We start from the raw sequence: 17,354 nt of genomic DNA on the forward strand, positions 1-17,354 counted from the left end.
AAACTAGAAAGCGAACATTTCAGAAGAAATTTTAAGTGTGCCTATGCCGCTGCCAATGAGTGTAGTTTACCATTCATACGACTACAGGGAGCAAAACGCAGCAGAGCAGCTATTCTCCATCATGAACTATGGTAAAAACAAACATCGCTCGCGCCTCACAGATGACAGCTTACCCTTGCGTAAAGATGAATTGACTTCGTACAGCCCCGATTTGCAGACGCTGTGCGCAGAGGTTCAGGAGCAAAAGTCCCATTGTACCATGGCAGACACAACGATGTTTGTATGAACATGCTTTGTAGCATTTCTTTATTGACCCACACAGCCGGCTGTAGCTTTTCAACTCACAGCCTGACACACACCAACACAACAGCCGAGAGAGCACAGACTTTAAGCTGGAGAGGCGTGATTGCAGATGCAATCTATATATAGTCAACTACAAAATTACAACAAAAACTGTCTTCTAAACATGAATTTAAATACTTTAAACAAAGCAACCCAGTTGTGAGATTTATAAGTAATATGATTGATATGTGTAATTATTCTGTCAAGCTCTGTAAAACTTTAGCACCTTAGAAACTTAAGTTTAGCTAACTAAACTGAACTGTTTTTCCAATGTGCATCAGCAGGATAAAGAAAAGCAAAGAAGTCACATTGCTGTTCCACCCAATAATCTGTCATACCATTTCATGTAGCTAGGTCACATTTTGCTTTAAATTATTTTTTTTTATTACCGTAAGCATTATAAATCAATTTTTCAGGACTTTAGGACTGTTTTTCCAGTAAACCACAGTTTAATGTTGAGAATACAGATGTACTATTTAATCAAAATATTTCAAAAGATCTTATTAATTCTGACTATTAAAACATTTCTGCAAGGAGTATGAAACACATAACACTAAGTGTAAAATTGCTTAAATGCACATAATTGTCTCGCTTTGGTGATGCCTAAAGTGATTCTGCATTCAGTTAATATACTCAAAGGAAAGACTTCTGCAAGTGTAAGCAACAACCAGCACTGAAAGCACATCTCTCAGCAAGAGGTAGAGAGCTTTTGTAACCCACTGAGATCCATAAAGTAAACTGCTGCTACTTTTCCATGACTAATTATCTTTTTAAAAATTGTTTAAATTTTAAATATCATGAAATGCAAGTACTTGGAACAAGTACAATTTCATAGCTTTTTAATTACTTTTTAATTTCATTTTTTCTTTACCGACTTACTGATGACTTCAGCAAGTTAGATAACAGTCATTGTTCTTACTCACAAAAGTATGAATGATTGTTATGAGGAAGCAAGTGTATTTTCTCATAAGCATTATGAACAATGCAAAAGACATTTATGGAACTGTGCCAGCACTGACAATACAAAAACCTTCTGGTGTGAGTCCTGCAGTATCACATGAGACTTTTATGAGCCAAAGAAGCAGACGTGCAAGGGTAACTAATTTATTAAAGTTTCAATTAACTTTTAACGGTTAAGTAAATTTTTAAATAAATTATTATTTTGATTTCAATGAGTTGCACAATAATTAATAATTGTAATTGTAATAATTGTGATAATTCAAATGCAGATCACCATGCATTTAAACTTTTGATCTAAAAATTACTTGAAAAACTGTATACATACATATGGTTTATCTCTGTTTAATGCTTTTAATGTTTTTCAGTTTTTTGTTATGTATTTTAATTTATCCTTATTTGATTATTAGGTTTGACTTTTCAGCAATGGCAGGTCAAATTCTGTTACCAGTGCTGTTTTTGGTGATTATAAGTAAGTAGTAATTAAACTAAATCTAGTAGTTATTGTTGTATTTATTCGCTGATTCAGGTTTACTGATGTGTTCAACTGTTTTTATTGCAGGGTGTGTGAATCCTCAAAGTAAGTTAAAAATTAGTCTCTATAACCTCTATTACCTCTCTATAATTCAAAATCAAAAAGCTTTGTGGTTCAAAGGTTTTATGATATTTCAAGATTATAGCCATTGCCAGTTGATAAGACAAACTGCTAAAGTCACTATTTACTTGACAGGATCACTGAGTAGCTTTAAACAGTATATATATATATATATATATATATATATATATATATATATATATATATATATATATATATATATATATATATATGTTTATATTTATTTATTTAATTTAATTAATTTATTTTTTGTCATAGGTCCCACAACATCAGGTAAGTTAAAATACCTCTTGAAATTTAAATTTAAATGACCTCTTTACACTCATCACTCCTTGAAAGCAAGAAATATTTGACTTAAACACAATATTTGTTTGCTGATTCAATTGTTTGCATTATACAGTAGATTGAATATTTTAAGTCTTTACATATAAATGTGATTTTCCAGGCACAAGATAGGCGTGGAAAAAAGCGTAGCACAGTACTGCTATTATAAGGCAACAGTAAAAAAAACCCAAAACAAACAAAAAAACGTACATTAACACATTCCACCATCTGCCAACGTTAAGTACCAAAAATGAAACTCATTTATTCATAGCACAGAAAAGATTAAGCTGGTTGGTTTACACAATTTGGCACACGGTAAATCAACGCTTTCTGTGGCATGAAACTGTGTGGCTGCAGATCTTTTAAATAAGACCCCCTCATAAAATTATCAGAGTAACCTCATCTGAGTTCTGTTAGGTGTGGCTGTGTGCAGACAGGAATAGGACCCAAGGTGCAGACTCCGGAGACAGTCGTGAACTCAAAAAGGCTTTAATTTGGTACTCAAAATATAACATAACTGAAAAAACTCAAAACAAACTTAAACTGGAGGAATGACAGAACACACAGCTAGGAAAACGGTAGATCGCGACACGGACACAGAGAAACACAGGGCTTAAATACACAGAGGGAGCAATCAGGGAATGGGTAACAGGAGGGAAACACAGCTGGGGCAAATCAGGCCTAACGAGACAAGGGGAAGCAAAACCAGACACATTAACATCAGACATGGACTTTCAAATTAAAACAGGAAACACATAACACAAACTGAACAAAGACACAGACTCGCACGCACTGCAACAGAGGGAACAGAGACGTGGGACCAGGGCAGACACAGACACTGACTGGACACGGGGATATAGCCACTAAGGACACACAGAGACGTGAACTAGACAAGGGGATACAGCTGACAGGGGAGACAGAGCAGCTAGAGAAGACAGAGACATAAACTATAAGACAGAACTCAAAGAAACCAAAGACTAGAAAGTATAAATAATATAATAAACTCAAAACCCCTGAGTCAACGACCCAGGCATCCTAACAGTACCCCCCCCTTAAGGGCTGGCTTCCAGACAGCCCAAACCAAAACACCAAAACAAAAAAACCCAAAAACAACCCAACCAGGGCGGGCGGCGGGGGAAACAGGATGGAGGGCTCGAAACAAACCAAACAAGGAGCCAGAAACAAAAAAAAGAACAAACAACGGAGCCTGGAAAGCAACAGAACAAAACACAGGAACAAAGTCCAAAACAACAGCACCAAGGCCCAGGCATAGTCCAAAAGCAAACAAACAAAAGAGCTCACGAAAGGCGCAGAGGCCCAGGCAATAGTCTCAAAAAAGTTCAGGGGGGCCGGCCCGGAGGCTAACGGCACAACAGTCCAAACCCGGGCAGGTCAGGGGGGCGGCCCGGAGGCTGATGGTCCAAGAGCCCAGAAAACAGGTCAGGAGGCCGGCCAGGCGGGAGGCAACGGTGGCGACCGAGCAGATCAGGAGGCCGGCCGGGCGGGAGGCACCGACGGCGACCGAGCAGATCAGGAGGCCGGCCGGGCGGGAGGCACCGACGGCGACGTAGTTCAGGGGGCCGTCCATGACGGCAATGACGTCCAGTCATCGGCCGGACAGGACGTGCAGGACGAGCAGGCCGGACAGGACGAGCAGGACGTGCAGGACGAGCAGGACGTGCAGGACGAGCAGGACGTGCAGGCCGGACAAGATGTGCAGGACGTGCAGGCCGTGCAGGACGTGCAGGCCGGAGAGGACGTGCAGGAACAGACAGCATGGAGACCTCAGGAGCAGACGAAGCTGAACACTCGGAGGCCGGACCAGGCGGAGCTACAGAGGCTGAGGCCGGACCAGGCGGAGCTGCAGAGGCTGAGGTCGGATCAGGCGGAGCTGCAGAGGCCGAGGCTGGACCAGGCGGAGCTGCAGACTCGGGGGCCGGACCAGGCGGAACTGCAGACTCGGGGGCCGGACCAGACGGAACTGCAGACTCGGAGGCCGGACCAGGCGGAGCTGCAGATGCAGGACCAGGCGGAGCTGCAGACTCGGAGGCCGGACCAGACGGAACTGCAGACTCGGAGGCCGGACCAGGCGGTGGAGCCGGTGGTAGCTGAACGGCCTCGCCAGAACCATCAGCAGACACTGGGACGTGCTGGCTGGGTCCTCCCGGACCCCCAGCTGACGAGGCAAGAGGCTGAACGGGCCCCTCGGATCCTCCAGCAGGAAGAGACGGCTGAAGCGGTTCCTCGGACCCTCCAGCAGAGACAGGTGGCTGAACGGGCCCCTCGGACCCTCCAGCAGAGACAGGTGGCTGAACGGGCCCCTCGGACCCTCCAGCAGAGACAGGAGGCTGAACTGGCCCCTCGGATCCTCCAGCAGGAAGAGACGGCTGAAGCGGTTCCTCGGACCCTCCAGCAGAGACAGGTGGCTGAAGCGGTTCCTCGGACCCTCCAGCGGAGACAAGTGGCTGAACGGGCCCCTCGGACCCTCCAGCGGAGACAGGTGGCTGAACGGGCCCCTCGGGCCCTCCAGCTGACGAGGCGTGAGACTGAACGGGCTCCTCGGGCCCTCCAGCTGACGAGGCGTGAGGCTGAATGGGCTCCCCGGGCCCTCCAGCTGACGTGGCGTGAGACTGAACGGATGACCGAGGAGAGGAGCGACGGTGGCGTCGCTTCCTTTTAGACGAGGGAACAGGAACCGGTGGAGAAACGGAGACCTCCTCCTCATCCTCCGACCACACAGCCGCCAGAAAAAAGGCAGGCGAACAGACAGGCGAACAAGGTCCCGGCTGGCGTGAGGAAGGGGAGGAAGCCTGCAGTGGCGATGAGGCAGAGTGTGCGTTGCCCTGCGGCAGCGGTGGGGAAGATGTAGTGAGGGAGAGAGCAAGCTCACTAGCCCTGACTTGCTCTCTCCAGGCAGTTATGGTGTTCCCCAACTCAGTGTCCTTAGCAAACTGGCTAAGCCAGGGATTATGCCGAATGATGGCCTCCACCGCGCTCAGCCCCACTGCCATGGTCCTTAAATCCGAGGACTGGGCGATGCGGTCGAGCAGGCTCACCAGCCGCTCCATCTCGCCGCTGAACTCTGAGAAAAAGGAGTCTGCAGGGTCCATGTTCTGGTCGCGATCTTCTGTTATGTGTGGCTGCGTGCAGACAAGAATAGGACCCAAGGTGCAGACTCCGGAGACAGTCGTGAACTCAAAAAGGCTTTAATTTGGTACTCAAAATATAACATAACTGAAAAAACTCAAAACAAACTTAAACTGGAGGAATGACAGAACACACAGCTAGGAAAACGGTAGATCGCGACACGGACACAGAGAAACACAGGGCTTAAATACACAGAGGGAGCAATCAGGGAATGGGTAACAGGAGGGAAACACAGCTGGGGCAAATCAGGCCTAACGAGACAAGGGGAAGCAAAACCAGACACATTAACATCAGACATGGACTTTCAAAGTAAAACAGGAAACACATAACACAAACTGAACAAAGACACAGACTCGCACGCACTGCAACAGAGGGAACAGAGACGTGGGACCAGGGCAGACACAGACACTGACTGGACACGGGGATATAGCCACTAAGGACACACAGAGACGCGAACTAGACAAGGGGATACAGCTGACAGGGGAGATAGAGCAGCTAGAGAAGACAGAGACATAAACTATAAGACAGAACTCAAAGAAACCAAAAACTAGAAAGTATAAATAATATAATAAACTCAAAACCCCTGAGTCAACGACCCAGGCATCCTAACAAGTTCAGTCTTAGGCAACCATCTCATTGTTTCTTACAGTTTCTTAAAATACTAAAACCTTTTGCTTTTAGAAATAATTTATTAATTCTCATTACATATCTTGGAAGAACAAAGACAAACTTTGTTTCTGATTGTTGGGTTGATGGAAACAATGAATAGTTTCAATCAGGGGCAGATCTAGAAGGGTGGCATAGGGTGGCAAGTGCCACCCTAAAATTATCTCTTGCCGCCCGAAGTGCCACTCTAGTTTTGCATATGACAATGTTCTTTATTAGAATAAGATAGCATTAACACTTTGAGCGTAGTTACAGTTAACAGTCAATATAAATGCTAAAACTGAACATATTGTGTCATGTTACCCCACTCCACCATTAACAAATGGTTCAGCCTATAGCGCAGACCGGTTATTTTCTTGTTTTCAGTAGCAAGGGTGCTTATGATTGTGCCAGAGCACATTTTGAACAAAACCATGGGAATTTCAGATTTCACACAGGTGGTTGGTTGTTATACTCTGGAAATGGAATGAAGGTGAGTGTTATTAACCGTTTGGGATCCACAGACACGCTGCACCTCTAAATCACATGACTGACATTTAAGCTGACATAGCAACAAGCTGCAGCCACGCTGAGTCTCTATTTCAGCCTGTGTTGAAAGTTCGGACTTCAAAGTTTTTAAATTTTATCTGAGGCCAGACCACAGTGACCTCCCTGAACAGGGTCCAGTAACCATCACAGTGGCAGATATCCAAGAAAGGGTCTCCAGTATGAAGAGTTGGACAGCACCAGGGCCCGACATGGTTCACGCCTACTGGCTAAAGAAGCTGACTGCACTCCACGAGCGTCTGGCAGCACAAATGAACCAGCTGCTAGTTAACGAGAGACACCCAGAATGTCTAACCGAAGGTCGGACGGTCCTGATCCCCAAGGACCCCAAGAAGGGACCGGTCCCCTCCAACTACCGACCAATAACCTGCCTCAGTACTACATGGAAGCTCCTGTCAGGCATCATATCGGCTAAGATGAACAGGCACATGGGTCAATACATGAGCGGGACACAGAAAGGAATTGGCAAGAATACCAGAGGCGCAAAACACCAGCTACTGGTAGACAGAACAGTCAGCCGAGACTGCAAGACCAGACTGACCAACCTGTGCACTGCCTGGATTGATTACAAGAAGGCCTATGACTCAATGCCCAACAGCTGGATACTGGAATGCCTAGAATTGTACAAGATCAATGGGACCCTAAGAGCCTTCATCAGGAACTCAATGGGGATGTGGCGTACAACACTAGAGGCCAACTCCAAGCCCATAGCACAAGTCACCATCAAGTGCGGGATCTACCAAGGAGATGTTCTTTCCCCACTGCTGTTCTGCCTAGGCCTGAACCCCCTCAGTGAGATCATTAACAAGACTGGCTACGGATACCGACTACGGAACGGAGCAGTTGTCAGCCACCTCCTGTACATGGATGACATCAAGCTGTATGCCAAGAGTGAACGAGACATCGATTCACTGATCCACACTACCAGGCTATACAGCAATGACATTGGAATGTCGTTCGGACTGGAAAAGTGTAGTCGGATGGTAACAAAGAGAGGGAAGGTAGTCAGAACTGAGGGGATTGAACTACCAGAAGGCAACATTGCAGACATAGAGGACAGTTACAAGTACCTGGGGATCCCGCAGGCGAATGGGAACCATGAAGAGGCCGCTAGAAAAGCTGCAACCACCAAGTACCTGCAGAGGGTCAGGCAAGTCCTGAGGAGTCAGCTGAATGGTAAGAACAAGATCCGGGCCATCAACACGTACGCCCTGCCCGTGATCAGGTACCCTGCTGGGGTAATAGGCTGGCCAAAGGAGGAGATAGAAGCCACTGACATAAAGACAAGAAAGCTCCTTACCATGCATGGAGGGTTTCACCCCAAGTCCAGCACCCTGAGGCTGTACGCTAAGCGGAAGGAAGGGGGTCGGGGACTGGTGAGTGTCAGCACCACAGTCCAGGATGAGACAACGAACATCCAAGAATACATTGGGAAGATGGCCCCAACTGACCGAGTGCTCAGTCACCACTTTCCTATTGGTGGAAAAATGTACCACATCAACAAATTAAAAAAAAAAAAGCCAACACATGGGATTTGGTTGTTAAGGAAGTGGGGAAGTTTTGGGAGTGACGTGACGGCCGCGAGACAGAGAGAGAGAGAGAGAGAGTTTTTAGAAGTGGGAGATTTATGACGTTTAGCGTGGTGTGTATAGTTAGTGTGTTGTGTTGTCTTGTGCAGTTAGTCTGTTGTGTAGTCATTGTTTTGTGTGTGTGTGTCAGTGAGGGCACTAATGAATGTCACAAAGGCACATTGCAATGTAAACATTGTTACCAGGTAGAAAACCAGCTGAGTGACACACCTCCTGTTGTCAGGCCTGTAGTCTTCGTGTGGTGGAGGAGAATGCTGACTATTAAAACATTTCTGCAAGGAGTATGAAACACATAACACTAAGTGTAAAAATGCTTAGTGTTATTTTATTTAACACTAAGCATGTGTTAACATGCTTAGTGTTAAATTAAAAAAAACTTTTTTTTTTACTAGCACACATAATTTGTGGGGCATCTTATTGCAAGACCTGATTGTTCTCTCATTTTAGTTAGAGTGATATTTTTAAATGGTTGTACAAAATAAAATAAAAAAACGGCAGGTGTATTGGCTGCATTTTTAGATAAATAGTTGTATATGTTTACAAAATATGTGCATAATTTTTCAAAATGTACAATTTATATTTGCATTTCAAGGTATAAAAATAATTTACTCAACATGTCTGGTTTTTTACAGTAAAAAAAATACTAGGATTTTAAGTTTTTGTGTGACTTCAGATCAGTAATATTAATACAGTATGTCAATGAAAAAACAACTATAAATATCATGCTGCATTTTTTATAAGTTCATACTAAAATTTAAAAATTCAAAACACTAAAGCTATTCTATTACACGTGTATGCAAAAAATACACTGCACCCAAAATATTTTGCAGTTCAGCAATACTAATCTTTTTATTTAAACTTTTAGCAGAACTTTAAACCTAAGTATTTAAAGTAATATTAATACTCTCCGTGAATCGCTACCTTATCGTGGTGGAGAAGTTTGTGCCCCCAGGGATCCCAGGGGCTATCTTGTCTGGGGGCTTTTGCCCCCTGGTAGGGTCTCCCATGGCAAATTGGTCCTGGGTGAGGGACCAGACAAAGAGCAATTCAGAAGACCCTTATGAAGAGAACATCGAGGGAACAGTTTACCCTGCCCGGGATAGTGTTACCAGGGCCTCGCCCTGGAGCCAAGCCCAGGGAGGGTGCCCGAGGGCAAGCGTCTGGTGGCCGGGCCTTAGTCCATGGGGCCCGGCCGGACACAGCCCGAAGAGGATACATGGGCCCATCCTCCTGCAGGCCCACCACCCGCAAGAGGCGCTATAGGGGTCGGGTGCATTGTGTGCCGGGCGGCGGCCAGGAGTGGAGGCCCTGGCGGACTGATCCCCGGCTTCCAAGACTGGCAATAGGGACATGGAATCTCACCTCTCTGGTGGGGAAGGAGCCTGAGTTAGTGCGTGAGGTTGAGAGGTACCGGCTAGATATAGTCGGGCTCACCTCTACGCATGGCTTGAGCTCTGGAACCAGTCTCCTGGAGAGGGGCTGGACTCTGTCTCAGTCTGGAGTTGCCCCTGGTGAGAGGCGGCGGGCTGGGGTGGGTATTCTAATATCCCCTCGGCTTGCTGCCGGTACGTTGTGGTTTTTCCTGGTGGATGAGAGGGTTTGTACCCTGCGCCTTAGGGTCAAGGAACGGGTCCTGACTCTTATCTGCGCTTATGCGCCGAGTGGCAGTTCAGAGTACCCAGCCTTCTTAGAATCCCGGGGGGGGGGGCTGCTGGAAGGTGCTCCTCCTGGAGACTCTGTTGTCCTGCTTGGAGACTTCAATGCTCACGTGGGTAACGACAGTGAGACCTGGAGGGGCGTGATTGGGAGGAACGGCCTCCCTGATCTGAACCCGAGCGGTGTTTTGTTATTGGACTTCTGTGCAAATCACAGTTTGGCCATAATGAACACCTTGTTCGAACATAAGAGTTTCCATAAGTGCACGTGGCACCAGGACGCTCTAGGCCGCAGGTCGATGATCGATTTTGTAATCGTATCACCAGACCTACGACCATATGTTCTGGACACTCGGGTAAAGAGAGGGGCTGAGCTGCCAACTGATCACCACCTGGTGGTTAGTTGGATCAGGTGGCGGGGGAGGACGCTGGACAGACCCGGTGCACCTAAACGCGTAGTGAGGGTGTCCTGGGAACGTCTAGCAGAGGCCCCAGTCCGCGAGATCTTCAACGCACACCTCCGGCAGAGCTTCAACAGCATTCCGAGGGAGACTGGGGACACTGAGTCCAAATGGACCATGTTCAGCGTCTGCATTGCCGAAGCTGCTGCATTGAGCTGCGGCCACAATGTGGTTGGTGCCTGCCGTGGTGGTAATCCCGAACCAAATGGTGGACACCAGAGGTGAAGGGAGCCACCAGGCTGAAGAAGGAGTCCTATTGGGCTTGGTTAGCCTGTGGGACTCCGGAGGCAGCTGACAGGTATCGACAGGCCAAGCGGAATGTGGCTCGGGCAGTGGCTGAAGCAAACACTCGGGTGTGGGAGGAGTTCGGAGAGGCCATGGAAAAAGACTTTCGGACTGCCTCGAAGAGATTCTGGCACACCGTCAGGCGTCCCAGGAGGGGAAAGCGGTGCTCTACCTGCACTGTGTATAGTGCTGGCGGAGCGCTGCTGACGTCAACTGAGAAAATTGTCAGGCGGTGGAAGGAATACTTCGAGGACCTCTCAATTTACCGGTCGATCTACGTCCCTACCCTCACCTATGGCCACGAGCTGTGGGTATAGGTGAGGCGCCTCCTGGGTGAGGTGTTCCGGGCATGTCCCACCGGGAGGAGGCCCGGGGCAGACCCAGGACACGCTGGAGAGATTATATCTCTCGGCTGGCCTGGGAACGCCTTGGAGTTCCCCCAGATAAGCTGGAGGAGGTGGCTGGGGAGAGGGAGGTCTGGGCTTCTCTGCTTAGGCTGCTGCCCCCGCGACCCGGCCTTGGATAAAGCGGATGAAGAAGATGGATGGATTAATAAAGTAATTTCAAAATGCAATTTTATGCAGGCTTCAGAAACTCTTTGGTTCTAAAAAAAAAAAGGTGCAATATCAGACCAAAGTAATGTTTATATTCAAGAAAAAACTAAAAAGGTTGGAAAATGGACCCTTTTATGCTTAAAGTTTAACATAAATAGATATCCAGAGTGGAAAATAGTGCAAATAAATGCAAACACGGCTTCATGACACTCATCTTTTATCAAGATGGATGTCAGTGTAAGCTGTTTCTATGACAATGAACCTGAGACCGAATTTTGTGTAATTTCTATACAAAACTTAACACAAGTATGAAAAAAGTGGGGTTTTTTTCCAAACCAGACGTGTTTAGCCCGCAACACAGTTTTTTTTCAAAGTAAAACCTGAGTCTGTCCATTGTACATTGACAGCGCACAGACGTCCGAGCTCCATATATCGGTTGTTAAGCTTAACGTAGGAATGATTTACAAACATTCAGAGATGAACTTACACACTTGCTTTACTTCTCTGGGATAGCTTGCTCGGAGATGAAATGCCAGTTTGGCAGCATGTAGCAAGAATCCAGATGCTTTCAGTGTGAAGTAATTCCAGACCGCCAACAGGTCTCGCACTAAACAGCCGCTCTATCGCGTGACGTATACTGCTCTGATGTGCTAGTGTCACTACCTGGGTTACGCTACGTCGCAAGTTTTGTGAGGTGCTTTTGTAAATATTTAATGGATCGGGTTACATTTTTTATTTCTCCCCTATATCCGATCCAGTAATTTAGGTCAGGATCAGACCGATACCGATACTGTATATCGGATCGGTCCATCCCTATTAGTAACTGATAATAACAAAGTAAAACTGTGTGAAGATTTTGCTTAAGCAGATTGCAGAGGTTAACCTTAAATGTATGTACATACTTATGGACTATATTAGTAAGTTGAAGTAAGTAGTTCATACTCATAAGATCTCTGAATGTAATTATAGAATATATATCATACATATTTCAACACTATCCCCACAAGTCCCCGGTTTCTCGATGAAAGTTCTCCTGTTTTTCCCTTGCATCCCTTTATATACTTTGGACAGTCATATAATTAGATTTATGTGAGTAAAAATTATAATTCATTCATTGGTGTGTAAATTACTTGGGGTTAGAGAACTTATTTGTAAATATGGAAAAGTAAATAAGTAAATATGCTAGTAAGAAAAATAAAAAAATAAAAAAATAAAAATGTAGATCTATTCACTACCCAGTGGGTGATGACAGTGTGATTACATTTATCTTTCATGTGAAGTACCATCAGTTACAGGAATGGGCATTGTGTCACTAATAAGTAAAAAGAGAGTTTGCTGAAATGTGCATCGTGTCAAATCATTTTGAATGGTACACAACCTCTGTTTTACACCAACATGGATAGTTTGGAAATTGAAAATTGTTTATTGGTTAGATTTTTGCTTGTCTGACATTACTGGAATGTCAGACAAGCTCATGTACATATGAAGGCAGATGAACAAATACATACTTATGTATGCATTTGTTGTGTTATTAAATGTAACGTTTAATTGTTTGCTGACAGGTCCTGTGACAACAGCTAAGTTAGAATCATTTGTTGGTAATCTTTAGAGCTCTCTCAGGATGGAGGGAGATGCAGACATAAATACACACAAGGGCAAACGAGGGAACAAACCACAGGAGCAAACACAGCTGAACGTGATCTAACTAACGAGACAGGGGGAAACAAACTAGACATGATGCACTCCATAAAGGAGACTATCAAAGTAAAACAGGAAGCACTAAGACACAGACTAATTCACACAACATGGCACAGGAGCTGGGAGGAAAATAAGATGGACTAGGGAGATACAGTGGGACAAAAAAGTATTTAGTCAGCCACCGATTGTGCAAGTTCCCCCACTTAAAATGATGACAGAGGTCAGTAATTTGCACCAGAGGTACACTTCAACTGTGAGAGACAGAATGTGAAAAAAAAATCCATGAATTCACATGGTAGGATTTGTAAAGAATTTATTTGTAAATCAGGGTGAAAAATAAGTATTTGGTCACCTCAAACATGGAAAATCTCTGGCTCTCACAAACCTGTAACGTCTTCTGTAAGAAGCTTTTCTGTCCCCCACTCGTTACCTGTATGAATGGCACCTGTTTGAACTCATCATCTGTATAAAAGACACCTGTCCACAGCCGCAAACAGTCAGACTCCAAACTCCGCCATTGCCAAGACCAAAGAGCTTTCGAAGGACACCAGGAAAAGTATTGTAGACCTGCACCAGACTGGGAAGAGTGAATCTACAATAGGCAAGCAGCTTGGTGTGAAAAAATCAACTGTGGGAGCAATCATCAGAAAATGGAAGACATACAAGACCACTGATAATCTCCCTCGATCTGGGGCTCCACGCAAGATCTCATCTCATGGGGTCAAAATGATCATGAGAACGGTGAGCAAAGATCCCAGAACCACACGGGGGGACCTGGTGAATGACCTGCAGAGAGCTGGGACCAAAGTAACAAAGGTCACCATCAGTAACACACTACAACGGGAGGGAATCAAATCCCGCAGTGCCAGACGTGTTCCGCTGCTGAAGCCAGTGCATGTCCAGGCCTGTCTGAAGTTTGCCAGAGAGCACATGGATGATACAGCAGAGGATTGGGAGAATGTCATGTGGTCAGATGAAACCAAAGTAGAACTTTTTGGTATAAACTCAACTCGTCGTGTTTGGAAGAAGAAGAATACTGAGTTGCATCCCAAGAACACCATACCTATTGTGAAGCATGGGGGTGGAAACATCATGCTATGGGGCTGTTCTTCTGCCAAGGGGACAGGACGACTGATCCGTGTTAAGGACAGAATGAATGGGGCCATGTATCGTGAGATTTTGAGCCAAAACCTCCTTCCATCAGTGAGAACTTTGAAGATGAAACGAGGCTGGGTCTTCCAACATGACAATGATCCAAAACACACCGCCCGGGCAACAAAGGAGTGGCTCCGTAAGAAGCATTTGAAAGTCCTGGAGTGGCCTAGCCAGTCTCCAGACCTCAACCCCATAGAAAATCTGTGGCGGGAGTTGAAAGTCCGTGTTGCTCGGCGACAGCCCCAAAACATCACTGCTCTCGAGAAGATCTGCATGGAGGAATGGGCCAAAATACCAGCTACTGTGTGTGCAAACCTGGTAAAGACCTATAGTAAACATTTGACCTCTGTTATTGCCAACAAAGGTTATGTTACAAAGTATTGGGTTGTATTTTTGTTATTGACCAAATACTTATTTTCCACCCTGATTTACGAATAAATTCTTTACAAATCCTACCATGTGGATTCATGGATTTTTTTTTCACATTCTGTCTCTCACAGTTGAAGTGTACCTCTGGTGCAAATTACTGACCTCTGTCATCATTTTAGGTGGGGGAACTTGCACAATCGGTGGCTGACTAAATACTTTTTTGCCCCACTGTAATGGGATGAGACAACGAGGGGGACACAGACAGTTAAGGGAGATGAGACACACACAGAGAGCAAGGGAACAAGGAACTGAGAGGGCGAGAGAGCACAAGAGAGAGCTATGACGGGCTGGGAAAACATGGATAAAGATGACAGACAGGGGAGACATGGAATGAACACGAGAAGGGGGGACATGGGAAGAGAAAAGGGAAACAAGACATAAGCACACACATGTGCACATAAACACAAACACATAGAGAGGGACACAGAGGACAAAGACACAATGGGAGCCTAAATGGACAAGAAACCAAACAGGGAATATAAGAAACTCAAAACAGACTAAACTTAAGACTACCAATGAACCTAAAACATTAACCATAAATCAAAATAACTCCAAAACACAGGAAAGTAAAAATGCTGGGTCAAAATGACCTGGAACCATGACAATACATGTATGCATTTCTTCTGTGATTTAATGTAACATTTATTTGTTTGCCTGTTTGCTGACAGGTCCTGTGACAACAGCTAAGTTAGAATAATTTGTTTGTATAGTGATATTTCAAGAAAAAATTGCAATACTGAGTAATTATGTAATAAGAGAAATGCATACTTTTAAATTCAGTATTTTGTATTTATTATTAGATCTCTCCATATAGTCATTAGCAACTTTGGTTCAATGCTATTATATTTCAAAATAATCCACGTTATGACTTGATAACAAACTGCAGCAAGCTTAGTATTTTATATATATATATATATATATATATATATATATATATATATATATATATATATATATATGTATGCATTAATTGTTAAAATAAACATGACATTTGTTTATCATTTGTTTTGTCATAGGTTCTGTGACATCAGGTGAGCTGAAATATTTTTTTATGGTTTTTAGACACTTTCATATAACTTTAAAAAGAATCAGAGTTTCAAGGCTATTATGATATTTCAAAAATATCCCCTGAAATGTCAGGATTACCTGTGGATACCAAAAAGTTAAATTGCAGTATTGTGTGAGTCCATGAAATAATTCAGGAAATAATTTGTTCAAACTCATTAGATCTAGTCATATAATCATTAAAATCTGTTGTTTAATGTTATCACCTGTCAAGATTATCTATATTACCAAAGACAACTTTAAAGAAAAATGAATGGCTTTAAGCTCAATATTTATGTAAATATATGTATGTTTTATTTAGTTTTTATATTAAACTTGGAAAAAGCAAATATTTGTTACTTGTTTTTATTTTAAAGGTCCTGAGGCACCAGGTAAGTCAAAATAATTTCTTTATATACTTTTAAAATAGTCCTGTGGCCATCACAGCAATTATAGCTAGGCCACTTAGAGAATTAAACTCTTTTTTGTCAAAGCAAAACTAGGGCTGGATTTTTCTTTCTTTCTTTCTTTTACGCTAAGCTTACAGTTAAGCAAACTATTTTCCCTTTGGGCTGCAGATATTTTTAAACATTTACTTTTTTATTTCATTTATTAAATATTTGTCAGATACATTTGACCTGATTTCTGTCATAGCTATAATATATTTTTTAAATTTTTGTTGTTTTCTTTTGATATTCCTTCCTTAACATACGAAAGCTGTCTATGTGAAGGATTTATTATGGTTGTTCATTATGTTACATTTAAAAAGACAGAATCAATGGGATTTCTGATCTGCAAATATTAACACTGTAATAAAACGAGGTAAACATTGATAAATAAGGCAAACATGGATAAAAAAACAGATCCATCAACTTTTATTTTGTTATCCTCTTTTGTTATTTCCAGCACCACTCTACCCTATTTCTGGAACGATAATGGGCCGTACTCTCGATGGAAGTTCTCCTGTTATTCCCCTGCTGAGGCCCTTTATATATTTTGGAAAGTCATATAATCAGATTTATGTGAGTAAAATTCAAATTCATTTATTTATGTGTAAATCACTTACAGTTAGAGAGGTTAGTTGTAAATATGCAAAAATAAATGCATATAATAATTTAATAATAATTTAAACGGTTTCCTTATACCAAGATCATGGTGATCAAAATAGGGGGTTCTTTTTTTTTTTTTTTAATATGATAAGTTGTGTTCCTTCAATTGTTGTTAATACTTTTCTTTCATCAGGTAAACAACAATGGAGACCTCACGTTTGATGAACCATTTTGGCTATGGATACCATATCGGTTTCCAGCCTATGTAGCAAGAGATATCATCGCTCCATTCTGGACAGATATGGACACCAGAGTTAGTGGTGAGGTCTACTACGACCAATACACTAACGGCAGTGTTGTCCGGCAAGCTACGCAGGACATTAATCAATACTTCCCAGAACTGAACTTTAATGCCACCTGGGTCTTTGTTGCAACATGGTATGAGGTGGCCTATTATCCAACAACTGGAACAGTAAGTCAGCTTCCTAAATTGGGAAATAAATTATGTGCATATTGATGATATAAAGTTGAAACCAGATATTTAGAAAAAAAAAACCCACAAATACATTTTTCTTTACTATCAAACATAAAATTAGAGTAAATTCTTGTTTTTGTTTTAGATCAATAAATATTAACCCATTTTTTGTATTCGTGAAATGTCAGAATAAAGAGACAGAGAATGTATTTTTTCTTACTTTCATCAAAGTCAGAAGTATACATACTTTATAGTCAGAAGTATAGAATAAGTTTATAGTGTATTTAATAATAATAAAAACTCCAGATGATTCCATTCTGAGCTTAAGAAGGTACTGATAAGTTAACTGAGTTCCATCCATG

At 43.3% G+C, this 17,354-nt stretch overlaps 1 protein-coding gene across 1 annotated transcript in view; it reads left to right on the forward strand.

Moving 5' to 3' along the window:
- The first annotated feature begins 1,388 nt into the window (after window positions 1–1,388).
- Window positions 1,389–17,354, forward strand: part of LOC120738074 (alpha-tectorin-like) — a 38,972-nt gene continuing 23,006 nt past the window's right edge. The window contains exons 1-8 of the mRNA XM_040039113.1: window positions 1,389–1,437; window positions 1,710–1,771; window positions 1,862–1,879; window positions 2,174–2,188; window positions 15,441–15,455; window positions 15,846–15,860; window positions 16,375–16,490; window positions 16,711–16,989. Of these exons, the coding sequence (XP_039895047.1) occupies window positions 1,726–1,771; window positions 1,862–1,879; window positions 2,174–2,188; window positions 15,441–15,455; window positions 15,846–15,860; window positions 16,375–16,490; window positions 16,711–16,989 (504 nt within the window). The 5' untranslated portion in view covers window positions 1,389–1,437; window positions 1,710–1,725. The remainder of the gene's footprint in view (window positions 1,438–1,709; window positions 1,772–1,861; window positions 1,880–2,173; window positions 2,189–15,440; window positions 15,456–15,845; window positions 15,861–16,374; window positions 16,491–16,710; window positions 16,990–17,354) is intronic.

The sequence above is a fragment of the Simochromis diagramma genome, unplaced genomic scaffold (genome assembly GCF_900408965.1).
Source record: "Simochromis diagramma unplaced genomic scaffold, fSimDia1.1 OVJJ01000402.1, whole genome shotgun sequence".
NCBI classification, from domain to species: domain Eukaryota; kingdom Metazoa; phylum Chordata; class Actinopteri; order Cichliformes; family Cichlidae; genus Simochromis; species Simochromis diagramma.